At 45.9% G+C, this 20,213-nt stretch overlaps 1 protein-coding gene across 3 annotated transcripts in view; it reads left to right on the forward strand.

Annotated features, from left to right (window-relative positions):
* Positions 1 to 970: 970 nt before the first annotated feature.
* Positions 971 to 20,213, forward strand: part of ST6GALNAC1 (ST6 N-acetylgalactosaminide alpha-2,6-sialyltransferase 1) — a 374,560-nt gene continuing 355,317 nt past the window's right edge. The window contains exons 1-2 of one of the 3 annotated variants that reach the window (XM_077459294.1): positions 1,287 to 1,419; positions 7,589 to 7,664. Coding sequence is in view for 2 of the 3 variants with exons in the window: in XM_077459293.1 (XP_077315419.1) it covers positions 1,307 to 1,419 (113 nt within the window). In the remaining variant the exon portion in view is untranslated. Of the gene's footprint in view, positions 1,420 to 7,588; positions 7,665 to 20,213 lie in introns of all 3 variants that reach the window. The other 2 variants (XM_077459293.1, XM_077459292.1) reach the window with 2 other exon arrangements.

Raw genomic sequence — 20,213 nt, forward strand, 5'->3', positions numbered from 1 at the left:
TATAATAACACTAGTTGGTTTAAAATTGGAGAATTTTTTTTTTTTACTTATTACTTATTTACTTTTATTATATATAGAAAATGATATCATTTTTTAATAACAATCCCACTAAGGAAAGCGTTGTTTCTTCTCCAAGAAAACAATATATGTTTTACATCTCTATATATTGATAATGTTGTTTAGAAAGCAACAGGCCTATCGCTAAAATACAAAAATTGCGCTTGTCCGTAGGGGATATACAGGTGCAGGAGCTTAGAAAAGCCAAATCACTAAAACCATTTTAACACGTTTGTGTAATTTCAAAGATAAAATGTGATCTTTTAAAACCTGCAGCTTGCATTAAAATAGTAATTGATGAGCCTGCCATGAATGTTCTATGTTCAGGCACATCCTTTAGTAAGGTGAAATGCACTGGTCTCCTATGTTGTTTTTGGTGGAGACTATGCCTGGCCATGCCAACCACATTTCGCCTATGTGTTTTTGCTTTTTAACATCTAGAAACTTGTCCTAAGCAATAACATTCAGCTGCTGATGAAGTACATGCGTGTAGATAGGATGTTGTTCAAAAAGGCTAGAGGGGGATCAGTAGCACTGAGATGCAAAAAACAAGTAATAAAGTATATTCTAATGGACAAAAAAAATCCCAACTGTTTATGATATACATTCCTCTAGCAAACTTTTACAATTATTTATTGATTGTTACATTTATGTTACGTGGTCAAAGATACCATGGCAGGCACTAGGGAATCTTAGCATAGGACATGCTATGTCCACTAACCTTTGATCCACTGAACATGATTAGGTAGGTGGCCCATAGCACAAAAGCACCACCCCACATACTCAGGATAAGCACCTATTGTTAAAAACATCAGGGCAGAGAAGTGACTTTCTGAGGCAGAAAAGCACATATTTATATACAGGGTGTGGTAGTCAGTGGGTTAAGATAGTGCTTCATACTCTGGAGTTCAGTTAATTCTGTATGTTCCCTGTATTTCTTTTTTTCAGCCAGCTGGGCTGTGCTCTCTTCTCATCCTGTCTCTTGCGAGAACTGCACTTTTCTCATTAGAACATTTCTTGGCACTCAATCCTTACCTAAAGAAGAAAAAACAAGAGCATATTTAATTTCAGGGTGTTTCAAGAGTGCAAACAGGAGGACCCTTTGGTGGGAACTACAAATGCTCAGGAAGAATTAGATGTCATGTAGAACAAAACATTGTAGAAAGGTCAACTGGCAGTGGCAAACTCAACAGTGCGCAAGAAACTTCTCGGCATGTTGACATGTCCCATTCACTTCTAGATTGCAACAATGAAGTTCTCCAATCTTAACCTTTATTTCTGTATCTCTCTTCAGGCTGTCCTGCTCCTTATACTTCTTTTCATTTTTCCCATTCCCATCTGGGAGCACCTGTACCCCAAAAGGTAAGTCCGATATGTAGATACTGGGAGTTCAGTGAATGGTCTAATTTAATATTATTTCACAGTTTGCAATTTGAAAATATTACACAGGGGAAAAGTGAAAATAATATGTGCAGAGTGCAGTAATGCAGCAATAAATCAGATTTCAGTTTACTTTTGTGGAATTAGGACAAGTTAAAAATCTTTTTTGGTTGCTGTAAAGTCACGTGCTTTAAAAAATGACTGCTTTTTGCAAAGCCTATATTAGATAAATCATTTACTGTTATATATAAAATATGACTTCCATTGATTATATTTTCAGTATATGTAGTGCATTACATTTAGAGGCAAAAAAGTGGCTGTTTAACTTCTGAGCTCTACATGGGAAAAATATAAAATTCAGGAAGTGCATACTTTGAGTTATTATTGCATTGTTTACCTTGAAGTTACATTTTACACTCTGGTTTAAAAAAAATCTATTAGAGTGTTTCTAAATGATCACCTTGTAAAACAACCCAGTCAGTTTAAAATAGAAATAAAAGGCACCATTTGAGTATAGATATAAAAAAAAAACATCATAAATACCTTTTCCCCCCTTTTTTATTAAGTGATCACATTCCCTCAGTTCCCTCAGTTCTCAGGTGCATAAGAGCAGGACCAGATTAAGAACATCATGGGCCTGGTGCTGAGGATTTTGGTGGGGCCTTTTATAAACAATAAATAAATAAAAATGCAAACTATTTTTTGTTATAATAAATTAAATTAAAGAGAGAGAGGGAGGATGAGAGAGAGAGAGAAAGGGGAATAAAGAGGGGTAAGGGAGGGAGGATGAGAGAGAAAGGGGGGGATGAGAGAGGATGCACATGAGCATGTGTGGGAATGACATCAACGCAGCCTGGCCAAGGCAAGTGACCGAAGGCACAGAACCCAGAAGGAAGACCGGGTGAAAATGGAAGTGCCCGGGCCCCGCCAGACTGATCACAGTACAACACTGGAGGGCTCAGTTTGACAATTTAAGTGTGCCCTAATGTGCTAATATGCTGGGCATACTTGTACATTATGGCATAACCTACCCCAGGGCCTCTAAAAAGTAGTTGTTAAAGTAACGGTAGTAAATGTTCCTCTATACATCACAATAGTAATTACAAAATTAAATAAGTACTAATAATGGGGCAGAACAAATATGAGGACTGTGAGATTTCCTTTAGTTGAACTAACAAAGGTGTGCCCATTCTAGAGCTGGTAACATTGAGGATATTCAGTATAATTTTAAAGAACAGTTTTTGTGGGTAAGAGGCATTGGGGAGGAGTATGGATGGTATAAAAGTGGGAAGTATGTGCAGGTGAGGGAGAGGAATGTGGAGGGTCTAACAGTGGGAAATATGTACATGAGAGGATTGCAGAGGGTATGGCAGAAGGCACTATGTACAGGAGAGGAGTGTGAAGGGTATTACAGTGGGCAGTATGCACAGCAGAGGAGTGTAGAGGGTATAACATTGGGCACTATGTATAAGAGAAAAGTGTGGAGGGTATGACAGTGAGCAATATGTACAGGAGTGTGGAGGGTATAACAGTGGGAACTATGTACAGGAGAGAAGTGTGGAGAGTAGGACAGTAAGCAGTAATTACAGGAGAGGAGTGTGGAGGGAGGGTATGACAGTGGGCACTATGTATAGGAGAGGAGTATGGAGGGTATGACAGTGAGTAATATGTACAGCAGAGGAGTATGGAGAGTATGACAGTGAGTAGTATGTACAGGAGAGGAGTGTGGAGGGTATGACAGTGGGCACTATGTATAGAAGAGGAGTGTGGAGGGTATGACAGTGGGCACTATGTATAGGAGAGGAGTGTGGAGGGTACGAGAGTGGGCACTATGTACAGGAGAGAAGTGTATGACAGCGGGCACTATGTACAGGAGAGGAGTGTGTAGGATATGACAGCGGGCGTTATGTATAGGAGAGAAGTGTGGAGGGTATGACAGTGAGCAGTATGTACAGGAGAGAAGTGTGGAGACTATGACAGCGGGCACTATGTATAGGAGAGAAGTGTGGAGAGTATGACAGTGGGCACGATGTATAGGAGAGTGTTGGAGGTATGACAGTGGGCACTATGTATAGGAGAGTGTTGGAGGTATGACAGTGGGCACTATGTATAGAAGAGGAGGATGAAGTAATCTGGGAAGGAAAAATGTAAAGGTTTGTAGAAGGATGTTTAGGGACTGCGTAGTGGTTAAGAAGGCCATACATGGATTGAAATTACACCAATTAAGCAGAGACCAGCCATAGTCGATCTATGTATGGGCTAGCTGGTTTTACACCGGTCAACCTATTAACCGACTTGAGTACAAACAGCCTGTCAGGTTTTCCCCAAAACAATCAGTGCTGCCAGCTATAGTTAGCATAAATGATCATTGCATTCACTGGCAGAACACAATAACACTGCGGGAGTGATTGTCCCATTCACAGGTCAGCAGGTGAGAGGGTGTGTGGGGACAGGCTGGGGAGAGATACTAGTCAGTCCCTGGGTAGGCACTGGTTAGTATCAGAGCCAGATACACACAGGTTACATACGCCACGATCATTAGAGCGAGAGCAATAATTCTATCACTAGACCTCCTCTGTAACTCTAAACATGTAACCTGTAAAAAAATGTAAAACATTGCTTAGTACACAACAAAAAATTGTGCTAACTTTAGTGTTTTTTTTTATGAATGAAACAGTTTCTTTCCAAAAAAAAGTTTGAAAAATTGCTGCGCAAATATCGTGTAACATAAAAAGTTGCAAAGACCGCCATTTTATTCCATAGGGTGTCTGCTAAAACAATATATAATGCTTGAGGGTTCTGAGTAATTTTCAAGCATAAAAAAATGATGATTTTTACATGTAGGAGAGAAGTCTCAGAATAGGCCTGGGTGGCATTGTTACTAAATATCTTTTGAATACTGTTTGAACATTTTTAGTTCACATTGGGTATCTTTCAGGTGGTAGGGGTTTTTTTGATACATTTTTTTGGTTATTTAAAAAAAAAGAAATTCTCACAGGCAAGTAGGTGTTATAGCCTAGCGCATGAGTCTGGCATTTTAGATACAAAGCAGAGTTAGCGCAACCCATGCTATATATATATATATATATTCCATTTAGACTAGGTGGCAAGGGGTTAATTATCATAAGTAATATACAAATAATTATTATAAGCACTGTGTGTTCATCCTCTCAGTCTGCTGCAGAGTGTTCCAGCTTGTATTTAAACTGGCCGCTCTGTATGTAGTTTCTGACAGGCTGCGCAAGCAGCCCTATATCTCTGGAACCGTAGATGATAGCAGCCCCGTATTTTACCTACCCCCAAATGTGGGGTCTCTGTGACTCCTGATCGCCAAACTACAATCCTCGAAGTTGATTTATTAATTTTTTTCAGGCAAATGGGCCTATCTTGAGAAAGGGGCCTGAAGCTGCAGCTCCAATAGCCCCTATGTTAATCCGGCCCTGCATAAGAGCTGGGGGGTTAAAAACAGCAGTCCACTGATCTTCCCAGTGAGAGGATTTGCAGTGGGGGTGTGTCAAGACAAGTCTGATCATTGGAGCAAAGCACACAAAGTTCACAGTATGTATGTATTAGAATCCACACTCAGCTGCAGCCTTTCCTGGGATGCCCCAATGGAGCACCAAGAAATTCAAGGTATATAAAATAGGGACTAGATGGCGCTGCCTATGAACTAAAAAATGATAATAATAAACCCCCCTTCCCAGGTAGGTATTAAAGGTGACATAGTAAATCCCCCTCATCAGGTAAGTGATAAGAACGACAATATCATGGGGTCTTATTTGCAGCTCCAGGTTTCACAAAAACCCAGTTTTGTGATCATAAATTACTAGTAAGTGCATATATATTAAAAATGATCAACATAAACTATAACATTTATAAATATAGCCACATTCAGAGGAGATCAAATGAAGTCCACCTCAAAGAGGTATTGGATCACTCTTCAAAGTGGCATTGGATTACTCTTCAAAGTGGTTTAGGTGTTCAGAGTGTTCTTCAACTCAGTGAAAGGTGACGTGGTGGATCCCCCTTATCAGGTATGTGATAAGAACCACAATATCCTGGGGCCTTATTTGCTGCCCCGGGTTTCCCAAAAACCCACTGTAAATTACTAGTAAGTGTATATATATCAAAACAATCAACATAAACTATAACATTTGTATAGATATAGCCACATTCAGAGGTGATCAAAGGAAGTCCACCTCAAAGAGGTATTGGATCACTCTTCAAAGCAGTGTAGGTGTTCAGAGCGTTTGTCAACCTAAAAATTATAAATATATAAAAAATACAAATATATTAGGCAGTCCAAAGTATCATTCCACGTGACTGATGTTATTTCAAAGTGACTTTTGTGCTTGATTCCAATCCAAAAATCAAAATAGTAAGGTGATTGTTGTGCTCCCCCTGTTAGATCCCTACGCACCAGATCCTGGTACCCCTACGACAGTCTACCAGACCGATTGTTCCCTCCTTATGCTTGTCCTGGTGGAGTCCAGAGCATCCAAGTCCTCTGGGGCAGTTTCCTATGATCCTGCTGCCACTGGATCCAGGGTTGTAGTTTCAAACGTATCCTCAATAAAAGAGAGATGGGCTCGAAATTATGTAGTTCTGGATAGACTTTTTATTAAAAATAAAGATGCCAACAAAGTTGTAAAAAAGCTTAAATCATAGAATCAAAGGTTCCTTAGTGGACAAATAAATGATGTCAAATTCTACTCCACTGATCTTTAAAAATGAGCATTCTCAGACTGCGTGTGTTCCAGCAGCCGGAGTCTCTTGTGCGTATCTCCGTCTTACGCGTTTCGTCAAAGTGGTTGATATCCCATGGTCAAACCAAATTACTATCCTATATCGCTGCTCTCACTTAGTACTCCAGGTTTTACAAGTAAACAGACATAAATGAATCAAAGAGACTATATGGGCTAATTAGAACCCTATCCTGCATTCATACACTCTATTAAATAGAGGCTTTGTTAAACATATCCTCATTTGGCTCAATTTCTCCAATCCAATTTGCATATAAGTACCCCTTCCACTGTTCTATTACTCCCCAGTGGCAGAGAAGGGAATAATCACATATCCCTCTAACCACATCCGATAAAGTCGATTATGCAATCCAGATATTACCTGGTAAAGCCAAGAGCCGCCAGAGATAAGGGGAAAGGAGTGGAATAATTAAAGTTTAAATAATGATGGGGTTAGGAACAGATAAGTATCCCTCTGTCTCCTTCCGATAATTCAATTTATGCAATCTGGATATAAGCTAGTAAACCCAGATCCGCCTTAAATTGAGGTATGAGAAGTTGATTATAGTTTTAAATAGTGGCAGATACAGGAATGACTTGGTATCCTTCTGCCAAATTTGGTCAATCCAGATATTACCCAGTAAAACCAGATCCCACCAAATATGAGTGGGCTGAGGCCTTAATAGGGATATCTGTTTGCCATATTGGGGCACACAGAGTGTATGATGTACTGGTTAGGTCATGCAACTTAAATTTCTCATCCTTGAGTTCTCAACTTAAAGCTAATGAGATCCACAAACAACACTGTGCATACCCCCAGATCATCCCCCTCTTCCCCCTCTATAGATAATGTAATTTCTCTAGGGGGAGGGACACATAACTTCACTCATGCATGTACATATATATATATATATATATATATATATATATATATATATATATATATATATATATACAAAGCTAAAAGCTAAACTACTAGCCTATGCATGCATCTCTATCTTCTAGGAAGGAATGCATGCATATTGTGTCCCAAAAGGAATTCTGGTCCTAAGGATAAGATGTACTGTGACCATCCATCTAAATCAGGCAATGGCCCCAAGTCATATTTGGCACCATAATGGAAGGAATAGGGGCACTCAAGGGTTTGATAAAAAGCAGTTCAGATCTATATCCAAGTTGAGGCCCCCGCCGGGGGCCAGGGACCCCAACCTCTGTATCCATCCGGTTTCATTCTGTGAGACTTGAATCTTTTTGTTACCCCCTCTCCAATGATTCTTAATGAGATCTAAACCATAGAAGATCAGCCCTGAGGGGTCTCTGTTGTGTTTTTCATTAAAGTGTTGTGACAATTTGTGCTTGGAGAACCCTTTTCTGATGTTATTAATATGCTCCCTGATTCTCACAAACAGGGGTCGGGTGGTTCTACCCATGTATTGAAGATGGCAAGGGCATTCAATAATATATGTAACATGAGTGCTATTACATGTGAGTAGTTCTTTTATTTGGTACTTTTTATGGTCAAATCTAGATTTAAAACTTTCTCGCTGTTTTTTGTTCACCCTGTATGGCAGACATCTTTGACAAACCCTTGTGAAAATATCTTAACTGGTTTTGGGGGGTCAATCACATTGTGGACAAGGTGGTTGCGAAGTGAAGGAGCTCTTCTATACACAAATTTTGGTTTTCTTGGCAGAATTTTAAATAATATTCAATCCTCCTTCAGAATAGGCCAGTATTTTTTATAATACGTTCTAGGGCTTGATATTGTATTGTCTATATGAATTGTCAGGTCTTGGCAATACAGATGAAAGTCATTGAAAAAAACGGCATGGGGATTCCTCACAGTCCATTACCAGACCCTTCAGGTCTGGTATGGATATTAAGGGGAACCCGCACCAAATTAAAAAGGCGTAAGGGTCCACCTCAAAATCCATACCAGACCCTTCAGGTCTGGTATAGATTTTAAGGGGAACCCCGTGCCAAAATTAAAAAAAAATAGTGTGGGGTTCCCCCCAAAAATCCATAACAGACCCTTATCTGAGCATGCAACCTGGCAGGCCACAGGAAAAGAGGGGGGCCGAGAGAGCGACTCCCCCTCCTGAACCGTACCAGGCCACATGCCCTTAACATTGGGAGGGTGCTTTGAGGTAGCCCCCCAAAGCACCTTGTCCCCACAACCCTTGCCCGGGGGTTGTGGGGGTCTGTGGGCTTATCAGAATCTGGAATGTCGCGGGTGGCCCCGCCCTCGGTTATTTAAGAACTGTCATCAGAGTTGCGTGTCATTCTGCCGGGCGGCTACGGCGGCTCCTCCTACGGAGGAGGCTGTATCGTTCATGGATCATAGAAGGATTACATCACTCTAATTTTTGTTTAGTTTTGTTTTTATTAAAGGACTTGTGCCAAGCTATATGCCGCGAGTGTCGGCTCCCGTGAGCATACACGGGAGTGACGTCATCGCGCCTCCAGCGAATTACAGCGCCGGAGCCGCGAAACCCGGAAGTCTCTCTGGGATACATGGCAGTGGTGAGGAGGAAGACGGAGGACCGCTTCGGGGGCTTCATTCTCAGGTAAGTTATTCATAATGAGCTAGTATGTTATGCATACTAGCTCATTATGCCTTTGCCTTACAGGGTGTATTTAAAAAAAAATAATAATTTTGCCAATCGGTCCGGTAGACTGTCGCACACTCACCCAATGTGCTTTACTCCTGTAGGGGTACCAGGATCTGGTGACTAGGGATCTAACAGGGGGAGCACAACAGTCACCTTACTATTTTGATTTGTGGATTGGAATCAAGCACAAAAGGCACTTTGAAATAACATCAGTCACTTGGAATGATACTTTGGACTGCCTAATATATTTTATTTTTTTATTTTTTTATCTTTATCTCATATATATATATATATATATACACACACATACATACATACACACACACACATACATATATAGTTTTTGTTTTTTTGTTTTCTTTCCACGTGAGTTGAAAAACGCTCTGAAAACCTAGACCAATTTCAAGAGTGATCCAATACCTCTTTGAGGTGGACTTCCTTTGATCACCTCTAAATGTGGCTATATCTATACAAATGTTATAGTTTATGTTGATTGTTTTGATATATATGCACTTAATAGTAATTTATGATCACAACACAGGGCTTTTGGGAAACCTGGAGCAGCAAATAAGACCCCAGGATATTGTGGTTCTTATCACTTACCAGATAAGGAGGATTTACTACATCACCTTTAATACCTACCCGGGAAAGGGGGGTTTATTATTATCACTTTTTAGTTCATAGGCAGTGCCATCTATTCCCTATTTTATATACCTTTAATTTTTTGGTGCTCCATTGGGGCATCCAAGGGGAGGCTGCAGCCTAGTCTACACCCGAGTAGTGATGGACGAACTTCCGACGGGACGTTTCGCGAACGTGGACCGCGAACGTGGCCGATAGTTCGCGAACTGGAACGTTCGCGGCGGGCCCCATTGACTTCAATGGGAGGCGAACTTCGCAAACCTACAGGTCAAATTTGCAGCCACAAAATAATTAATAGCTGTGCAAACATAGTCCCACCACATGGCCAATGACATAACACATGTATGAGGTGAATCTGGGATCGACCACTACAAGCATTCTTTTTTATATGGGCAATTGTAGTGACAATTCAGGACTGTGGAGCGCATGAAGGCAATGGAGGAGAGGGAAGGTCAGGGACCAGGGTAGGCAAAGAAGAGGGTGCAGGAGATGATCACCAGCAGTGTGACATACAGCAATGACACCTGCACCGTGATAGAGTCATCTGACAGCAGCACCGTGATAGAGAGCACTGACATCAGCAGCGTGACATACAGCAATGACACCTGCACCGTGATAGAGTGATCTGACAACAGCACTGTGATAGAGAACACTGACATCAGCAGCGTGACATAAAGCACTCACACCAGCACCGTGATATACAGCACTGACAGCAGCACCGTGATAGAGAGCACTGACATCAGCAGCGTGACATAAAGCACTCACACCAGCACCGTGATATACAGCACTGACAGCAACACCGTGATAGAGGGCACTGACATCAGCAGCGTGACATAAAGCATTTACACCAGCACCGTGATATACAGCACTGACAGCAGCACCGTGATAGAGAGCACTGACATCAGCAGCGTGACATAAAGCACTCACACCAGCACCATGATATACAGCACTGACAGCAGCACCGTGATAGAGAGCACTGACATCAGCACCGTGATATACAGCATGGACACCTGCACTGTAAACAGCCCCAGGAGGAAGTCAGCATAGCACAGGGATGGTGGGAGCCCCTCATAATGAGCATAGCACAGGGATGGTGGGAGCCCCTCATAATAAGCAGCCCCAGGAGGATGTCAGCATAGCACAGGGATGGTGGGAGCCCCTCATAATAAGCAGCCCCAGGAGGATGTCAGCATAGCACAGGGATGGTGGGAGCCCCTCATAATAAGCAGCCCCAGGAGTAAGTCAGCACAGCACAGGGATGGTGGGAGCCCCTCATAATGAGCATAGCACAGGGATGGTGGGAGCACCTCAAAATATACACAGCAGAGGTACAGCCTCAGGAGGATGTCAGCACAGCACAGGGATGGTGGGAGCCCCTCATAATAAGCAGCCCCAGTAGAAATATGACACCGCTCAACCTCTTCAAAGAGGAGGGTACGGGCATATAGTACGGTGTGCTTTTTTTGGACAAGGAAGTGAGCCAAATGAAGAAAGAAGTTCTCTGTGCTCGATTAAAAAAATTGTTTATAGACATATACATGGTCTACTGGTCACATGTGTTGAATTCCTCCGAGATCCATGCCTCATTCATTTTTAGAAATGTGAGGTAGTTAACACTGTTGTGAGCTAGGCGAGTACGCTTATCGGTCACGATCCCCCCTGCTGCGCTGAACGTCCTTTCGGACAGGACACTGGATGAGGGGCAAGCCAACAGTTCGATTGCAAATTGGGCAAGCTCTGGCCAGAGGTCAAGCCTGCCCACCCAGTAGTCCAGGGGTTCATCACTCCTCAGAGCGTCCACATCGGCCGTTAACCCGATGTAGTCGGACACCTGACGGTCTAGGCGTTTCCTGATGCTGGATCTGGATGACACATGTCGATGGGTCGGCTGAAATAATGACCTCATATCCGAAGTCACCAACACATCTTCAAACCGGCCTCTTCTTGCAGGCGCTGTTGGATTGGTACCCGCAACTCCTTCTCTGGGAGTGGGAATTGCTCCTCTGCCAGCGCACGCAAAAGCAGAATGCAGCATTTCTCGAAGAAGGCCTGGAAGTGCTGCATTCTGACAGCCCTCTGTGACGGCGGTAACATTTCCGCCATTTTGTGTTTGTACGTGCGTGATTTTGCCCTGTTTCAATGCGCTAAGCAGATTGGCACCGTTGTCACACACCACTTTACCAACTGTCAAATTGAGTGGTGTTAGCCACTGATCTGCCTGTGAACGCAAAGCTGAAAGGAGTGCCGGGCCAGTGTGGCTCTTGGCTTCCAGGCACAACAGACGCAGCACGGCATGGCAACGTCTCACCTGGCATATCGAATAGGTTCTGGGGAGCTTGGGCGGCGCAACGGAAGAGACGCTAGCAGCGGAAAAGGAGGAGTCAGCCGAGGAGGAGAGGGAGAAGGATGGAGTAGGAGCAGGAGGAGAAGAAGAGTCAGCCCTGCATGCAATCCGTGGCGGTAAAACCAAATCTACACGGGTGCCACGGGTTACATGCTTGACGGCCGTCAGAAGGTTCACCCAGTGGGCAGTAAAAGTGATATACCTTCCCTGCCCGTGTTTGCTAGACCACATGTCTGTGGTCAGATGTATCTTGGCACCGACACTGTGTGCCAGAGATATATTCACTTGCCGCTGAACATGGCCATATAGCTCTGGGATGCCCTTCTCTGAGAAATACTTCCTTCCTGGGACCTTCCCTTGTGGTGTTCCAATGGCCACAAATTTGCGAAAGGCCTCTGAGTCCACCAGTTTATATGGCAGTAGTTGGTGGGCTATGAGTTCTGACAAGCCAGCCGTCAACCGTCAACCGTTGGGCAAGAGGGTTATCCGGCGTCATAATTTTTTTACGCTCAAACATTACTCCCACGGAAGCCTGCCTTTTTGCAGAAAAACGTGAGCTTGGCGTGATGGAAGGTGGAGTGGAGGACAATTGTGAGGAGAGAGGAGAAGGAGAAGTAGAAGACGAGGCTGGACGGTGAGAGCCTGCAGTGTGGCTTTGTGTGTTCCGTTGCTCCCACTCGGCTCGGTGATGGCTGCTCATGTGCCTTCTTAAGGCGGTCGTCCCTAGGTGAGTGTTGGGCTTACCGCGACTAATGCGTTGACTGCAAAGATTGCAGATGGCAACGCTATTGTCAGCAGCGGACACGTTAAAAAAAGCCCACACTGCGGAGTCATGTGCCGGTGTCCTGGGAGCGCCAGATGTGACCGTACATGGTCGATGACTCGCTCCTGATACATTTGCAGTCTGCTTTGTCCCTCCTGTGCAATGTAAGTTATTCCTGCTTCTCCTCCCTATCTGCTGGTCCATATCTCCCTCTGAACTCCCCTCCTCTTCCTCTCTTGTGGGCACCCACGTGACATCACTAGACACGTCATCATCAACGTCACCTTCCCCACCGCTATAAGTAGAGATCTCGGAGTAGGCAGCAACACCGGGGACCAACCTCCTCCTTGGGCTTATCTGGGTACTGTCGTCAGACTGCTGAGTAGCGGTTGTTGCTGCCTCCTCTTCCTGATCCAATACCAAGAGTGGCTGCGCATCAGAAATGTCTTGATATGGATCGGAAAATAATTCCTGTGACTCAAGCGGAAGGTATGTGGTGGTGGTGGTGGTGGTGTTGTTGGTGGTAGTGTCTTTGGGGGTGCACATAGCAGAGAGTGAAGAAGAGGGTGCAGATCGAAAGGATGAGGAGGGTGCAGAAGAGTAAGGCTGAGCGAGTCACTCAACCAAGTATGGTGCGTCCTTTAAAGTAATTGAACGCACCTTCTGCAACTTCCCACTTTGGCTCAGGCCTGTTGCTCCTGCCCTACCCCTACCACCCCTGCGGAAGGGCCTGCCTCTTCCTCTGCCTGTCATTTTTTAAATGACCCTGTGACAAAACTCTCAGTCCCTATATCGATGAAGGACTGCTGCAGTATAGGGCAGCGGTCAGCAGTAGTGCACCTCAACCCTATGTATTGTGGACCGATACCAGTCCTTATAGAATGGCAGACTGTACCTCACTCAACCCTATGTACTGTAGTACCCTATACCTTACCAGTCCTTATAAGGACCTTTGTGGACCAAGTAGGTTGTGTGTGAGTGATTAGCAGACTGTACGTCAGTCCCTATACCGATAAAGGACTGCTGCAGTATAGGGCAGTGGTCAGCAGTAGTGCACCTCAACCCTATGTATTGTGGACCTATACCAGTCCTTATAGAATGGCAGGCTGTACCTCACTCAACCCTATGTACTGTAGCACCCTAGACAGACCAAGTTACCCGTCCTTATAAGGACTTTTGTGGACCAAGTAGGTTGTGTGTGAGTAGGGATGAGCTTTGTGTTCGAGTCGAACATACGTTCGACTCGAACATCGGCTGTTCGCCCGTTTCGGCGAATTCCGAACGTTATGGACCGTTCGCGCCAAATTCGTGTGGCGCTCACGACCCACAATGCACTGCGTCATCGCAGTGCATTGCTGGCTCATGATTGGCCAAGAATGCACTGTGACCCCGCATGCTTGGCCAATCACAGCGCCAGCAGCGAGGAGAGCCATGATTGGCCACAGGCAGGCGCTGTGGCCTAGTGTAGTGTGTTGGCGTCTGAAGCAGTTAGAGGGGGGCCTGTGTACCTTCAACACAGTACACACCGATCGTTATCGGCCGATTTTCGATCTTGCTCTTCTGTAGTGGTTGTTGTCTGTGTGCCCTGACCGCAGTATACACCGCTATATTCACCTCACCTATATAGCTAGTGATCTATCTTTTATAATAGAGCTTGCAGTCAGTAGTGTTAGGAGCTTGTGCGTGCTGTCTGCGTGCTCTGTACCCAGTACACACCGCTATATCCACCTACATAGCTCTTCTCTAATTGAGCCCACTTGCCATCTGCAGGAGTTATTGGAAGTTGTGTGTGCCTCCAGCACAGCACAGTATACATCCGTATATACCCCTTTATCTCTGGTGTTCTATAATAAAGGCATCTGCAGGAGTTAGTGGGTTTTTTGTGCCTCCAGCACAATATACACCTGTATCTACGCTTTATTGCTGTTCTCTAATAGAGGCATCTGCAGGGCTTAGTGGGTGTTGTGTGACTCAATTACAGTATACCCTTTTATCTCTGGTGTTCTATAATAAAGGCATCTGCAGGAGTTAGTGGGTGTTGAGTGACTCCAGCACAATATACACCTGTATCTACCGTTTACTGCTGTTCTCTAATAGAGCCATCTGCAGGACTTAGTGGGTGTTATGTGACTCCATTACACTGCTGTTTTACCCAACTCCCTTCAGGCCATTACCATGTCTGGAAGGCCAGCAAGGAGAGGCAGACAGGCGTGAGCCGATAAAAGAGGGCAAGCAGGCTCTGTGTTTAGAGACAACAGTGCTGGTCGTGGGCACGGTGCATTGTCATCAGCACGTGGCCATGGGACACGCTTGTCCTTCTTTTCGGCAGCTGGACATGTTGAACCGCAACATGCCAATGACTTGGTAGAGTGGATGACCAAGCCCTCTTCATCCTCCTCATCCTCTCTCACCCAGTCTCAGGGTACTAGCAAAGCAGCTGCCAACGCATCGTCTTCCCTCCTCTCAATGTCATCATCAGTGACTCCTTCCCTAGACCCACCACGTCCTCCTGAGGAGTCTCCTGAACTCTTTGAGCACAGTGTTGGGTACATGCTCCAGGAGGATGCCCAGTGTTTTGTGGGCTCTGATGATGACACTCAGCTAGAGGAAGGCAGTAGCGTGAGCGCAGAGAGAGGGAATGCTCAAGAAGGACAGCAATCTGGCAGTCATGTTCCACAAGCTGCAGCATACTGCCAGGTTTGCTACAGCGATGAAGAGGGAGGGGATGATGAGGGCACTGACTCCACGTGGGTGCCTGGTAGGAGAGAGGAGGAGGAGGAGGAGGAGGAGGCACATGTCCAACGAGGCAGGATGCCCTCCGGGGGCCAGCTTAGGGGCAGCACACCGACTGAATCACACCGCAGAGCTCCGCCTGTGCAGGGCGCTGCCTCTGCGCGTTATTCTAAAAGTTCTTTGGTGTGGGCCTTTTTTGAGACGAGTGAATCAGATCGCACCGCTGCTATTTGCAACATATGTCTCAAGCGTATTCTCGCGTGGCCAAAACATCAGCCGCTTGAGCACCACATGCTTGACCAGACATATGTTGACCTGCCATGCAGCTCGTTGGCAAGCGTACCTCAAAGACCCACACTAAAGAACCTTGCTCCTCATCAGCTGGCATCTCCAACCCCACTAGACCTTCAGTCCTCTCTGAAACCTGCTCTGAGAGGAATGAAGGTGTAGAATTAGGTGTGTCACAGCCAAGTGCTTCTGGGAACTCTGCTAGCGGTACACCCACATCCGATTATAGCATGCAAATGTCCCTGCCCCAGCTGCTGGACCGGCGAAAGAAGTTCACTCCCAGCCATCCACATGCCCAGCGGTTGAATGCTAGCTTGGCTAAATTGCTAGCACTTCAACTGCTGCCTTTTCAGTTGGTAGACTCGGCCCCCTTCCGTGAGTTTGTAGAATGTGCGGTTCCTCAGTGGCAGGTCCCCAAACGCCACTTTTTCTCACGGAAGGCGATTCCGGCTCTCTACCGGCATGTGGAAGGCAATGTCCTTGCCTCGCTGGACAGGGCGGTCAGCGGTAAGGTGCATATTACCGCTGACTCATGGTCCAGCAGGCATGGACAGGGACGTTACCTGTCTTTCACGACCCATTGGGTCACTCTTCTGGCAGCTGGGAAGGATGCAGGACAAGGTGCAGTAGTGTTGGAGGTTGTTCCGCCACCACGCCTCCAAAATGCTACTATTGATTGTGACACACCTCTCTCCTCCACCCCCTCCTCTTCTTCTTCCTCCATGGCCTCTTCCAGTGCTCTGTCCTCAGAACCAGCGGTGCTCCGTAGGCGTTCCAGGGGCTACGCAAGTACGCAGGCAAAATGATGCCATGCCGTGCTTGCGCTGGTTTGTTTGGGGGACAGGAGCCACACTGGGGCGGATGTTTTGTCAGCTCTGCAGGGGCAGGCCGAGAGGTGGTTGACGCCACGCCAGCTTAAGCCAGGAATGGTGGTTTGTGACAATGGCACCAACCTCCTCTCCGCCCTCCGACAGGGACAACTGACCCATGTGCCCTGTGTAGCTCACGTCCTTAACCTGGTGGTGCAGCGGTTCTTGGGCAGGTACCCCGGCTTACAGGATGTACTGAAGCAGGCCAGGAAAGTCTGTGTGCATTTCCGCCGATCATTTAATGCCGGTGCTCGGCTGGCTGAGCTCCAAAAGGAGTTGAACCTGCCCAAAAACCGCCTTATATGTGAAATGCCCACCAGGTGGAACTCAACATTGGCCATGCTGCAGCGGCTGCACACGCAGCAGAGGGCCATCAATGACTACCTGTGCGACTACGGCACCAGGACAGGGTCAGGGGAGCTCGGTTTCTTCTCACCATGCCAGTGGGGCATGATCAGGGATGCATGCACTGTCCTGTCACTGTTTGAGGAGGCCACAAGGATGGTGAGCAGTGACAGTGCATGCATCAGTGACACTGTACCTCTTGCCCACCTCTTGGAGCATACGCTGCGTGAAATAATGGACAGGGCACTTGAGGCAGAACAGAGGCAGGAAGAGGAGGACTTCCTTGCCTCTCAAGGCCCCCTTTATCCAGACAGTGTTCCTGCTGTGCCACCCATCACACAGGAAGAGGATGAGGAGGAGGAAGAGGAGGAGGAGGATGATTGTGTCAGCATGGAGGTGGAGGCTGGCACTCAGCATCAGCAGCATCAGCAGCAGCAGTCTTGTAGGGATGATTTACAGTCCCAAGAAACACGTGGACTTGTACGTGGCTGGGAGGAGGTAGCTGCGGATCATGTTGCCCTTAGTGACCCAGAGGACTCCGGACCGAATGCCTCGGCCTACCTACGCTGCATGGCCTCCCTGATCCTGCAAAGCCTGCGGAAGGATCCTCATATTCTTCAGATCAAGGAGAGGGACCATTACTGGCTGGCCACTCTCCTTGATCCACGGTACAAGGGTAAGGTTGCCGACCTTATCTTGCCATCGTAGAGGGAGCAGAGGATGAGACATCTCCGGGAGGCCTTGCAGAAAGGTCTGTGCAACGCGTTCCCAAAGACTGGGAGGTTACAAACTCCTGGTCCTGGACAATGTGTTGCTGAGGCATCGGTCAGAAGGAGCGGTGGAGAAGGTGGCCGTCTGACTGATGCTTTCAGACAATTTTTTAGTCCGCAGCCCCAAGGTATGATCGGTTCCAGCAACCATCGCCAGCGTCTGATTTACATGGTGCAGGAATACCTAGGGGCAAGGTCAGACTTGGACACCTTTCCCATCAAAAATCCTCTGGCTTACTTGGTCTTGAGGATCGATCACTGGCCAGAGCTTGCACAGTATGCAATTGAGCTACTGGCCTGTCCTGCATCCAGCGTTCTTTCGGATGCACCTTCAGTGCTCCTGGTGGCTTTGTTACCGATCACAGGGTGCGCCTGTCCACCGAATCAGTTGATCGACTGACCTTCATCAAGATGAATCAGTCTTGGATCACCCACAGCTACCAAGCACCTGAAGCTGATGTAACCGAATAATTTTTTTTTTAAATATCACATCCCTTCAAGACTGCCTATGCTGATGCTGAGTGACTGTCCTGTTATGTTGATTGTCTATCCTCTTCCTCCTCCGCTGATATGTTGGAAGAACATTTCTGGTTCTGGGTGATGCCATCAGCCCAATTTTTCTGCCCCTCTTTAACAGGGGCGTTTAAGTACAATTTTTGATGCAATGCTTTGCAGCAGGGCTAATTCCTGCAATAAAACTAGAGTATATGGGAGAGGTTGCAGTGTCGTGGCACCAGCACCAGTGCCAGCAGCCCAATTTTTCTGCCCCTGTTTAACAGGGGCGTGTAAGTACAATTTTTGATGCAATGCTTTGCAGCAGGGCTAATTCCTGCAATAAAACTAGAGTATATGGGAGAGGTTGCAGTGTCGTGGCACCAGCACCAGTGCCTAAGGCCCAATTTTTCTGCCCCTGTTTAAGGGGCGTGTAATTACAATTCTTGATATAATATTTCACAGGAGGGCCCGTTCCTGTACCCACCCAGAGTAACTGTGAGGACTTATAGTGTTGTGGCACCAGCACCACAACCACCAAAGGTCAATTTTTCTACCACTGTTCAACAATGGCATGTAATTACAATTCTTGATATAATCGTTCACAGCAGGGCGCTCCAGCGCCCAGCAAGAGTCACTTTGAGGGCTTACAATGTTGTGGCAAAACCAACACCTTGTTCCACCATTTCTGCAGAGCATATAGGGCAGGCCCCTACTTTCGAACATCCAACTTACAAACATCTCCTACTTGCAAATGGAAGGAGACAACAGCAAGTGAGGTGAAAAAAGATGGACGACAAAACAAATTATACAGGGGTGATAACCCTTCCCTATGTTTTCCAAAAAGCTTAAAAATAGTTTTTTTGACTGGAGCTACACTTTAAAAATGTACCAGTTGAAAATTACAAACAGATTCAACTTAACACAACAAACCTACACAGTCCCTGTCTTGTTTGCACCGCCTGTATACTGCTGTTCTGAGTATATAGGGCCTGTGGGCCACACGCATTTCCTTTTTTTAATATGGGTACAGGGTTCCCCTTGATATGCGTACAAGACCCAAAGGGGCTGGTAATGGGCAGGGAGGGCTACCCATGCCATTTTTCTCAATGGTTTCCAACCATATTGCAGGAACCAGATATAACATTAAAACCGCAAGAAGTTTTCAATGATGTTATTTCTGTTTAATGTCATTTTGTGCAGGGACTGTTCTAAACACGGGAAACATGTGGCACTTCACAGGCATACTACAGACACCCCCCAGGCACCATATTTAAAGGAATATTTCACTTTTTTTTTTCACTTTAATCATCATTAAAATCAGTGCTCCCGCCAAAACTGCCATTTTTCAAAACATTTTAGGCATTGACCCATGTCCCCTGGGGCAGGAGCCAGGTCCCCAAACCCTTTTTAGGACAGTATCTTGCATATTAGCCGTTAAAATTAGAACTTTTAATTTCGAACGTTCGAGTCCCATAGACGTTAATGGGGTTCTAAAGTTCGTTCGAATTTGGGGTCCATTCGAAAGTTCTGGTGCGAACCGAACCGGGGGGTGTTTGGCTCATCCCTATGTGTGAGTGATTAGCAGACTGTACGTCAGTCTCTATACCGATGAAGGACTGCTGCAGTATAGGGCAGCGGTCAGCAGTAGTGCACCTCAACCCTATGTATTGTGGACTGATACCAGTCCTTATAGAATGGCAGACTGTACCTCACTCAACCCTATGTACTGTAGTACCCTATACCTTACCAGTCCTTATAAGGACCTTTGTGGACCAAGTAGGTTGTGTGTGAGTGATTAACAGACTGTACGTCAGTCCCTATACCGATGAAGGACTGCTGCAGTATAGGGCAGCGGTCAGCAGTAGTGCACCTCAACCCTATGTATTGTGGACCGATACCAGTCCTTATAGAATGGCAGACTGTACCTCACTCAACCCTATGTATTGTAGTACCCTATACCTTACCAGTACTTATAAGGACCTTGGTGGACCAAGTAGGTTGTGTGTGAGTGATTAGCAGACTGTACGTCAGTCCCTATACCGATGAAGGACTGCTGCAGTATAGGGCAGCGGTCAGCAGTAGTGCACCTCAACCCTATGTATTGTGGACCGATACCAGTCCTTATAGAATGGCAGACTGTACCTCACTCAACCCTATGTACTGTAGTACCCTA

This window comes from Lithobates pipiens, unplaced genomic scaffold (genome assembly GCF_037356315.1).
Source record: "Lithobates pipiens isolate NorthernLeopardFrog02 unplaced genomic scaffold, aLitPip1_a1.2 Scaffold_28, whole genome shotgun sequence".
Taxonomy (NCBI): Eukaryota; Metazoa; Chordata; class Amphibia; order Anura; family Ranidae; genus Lithobates; species Lithobates pipiens.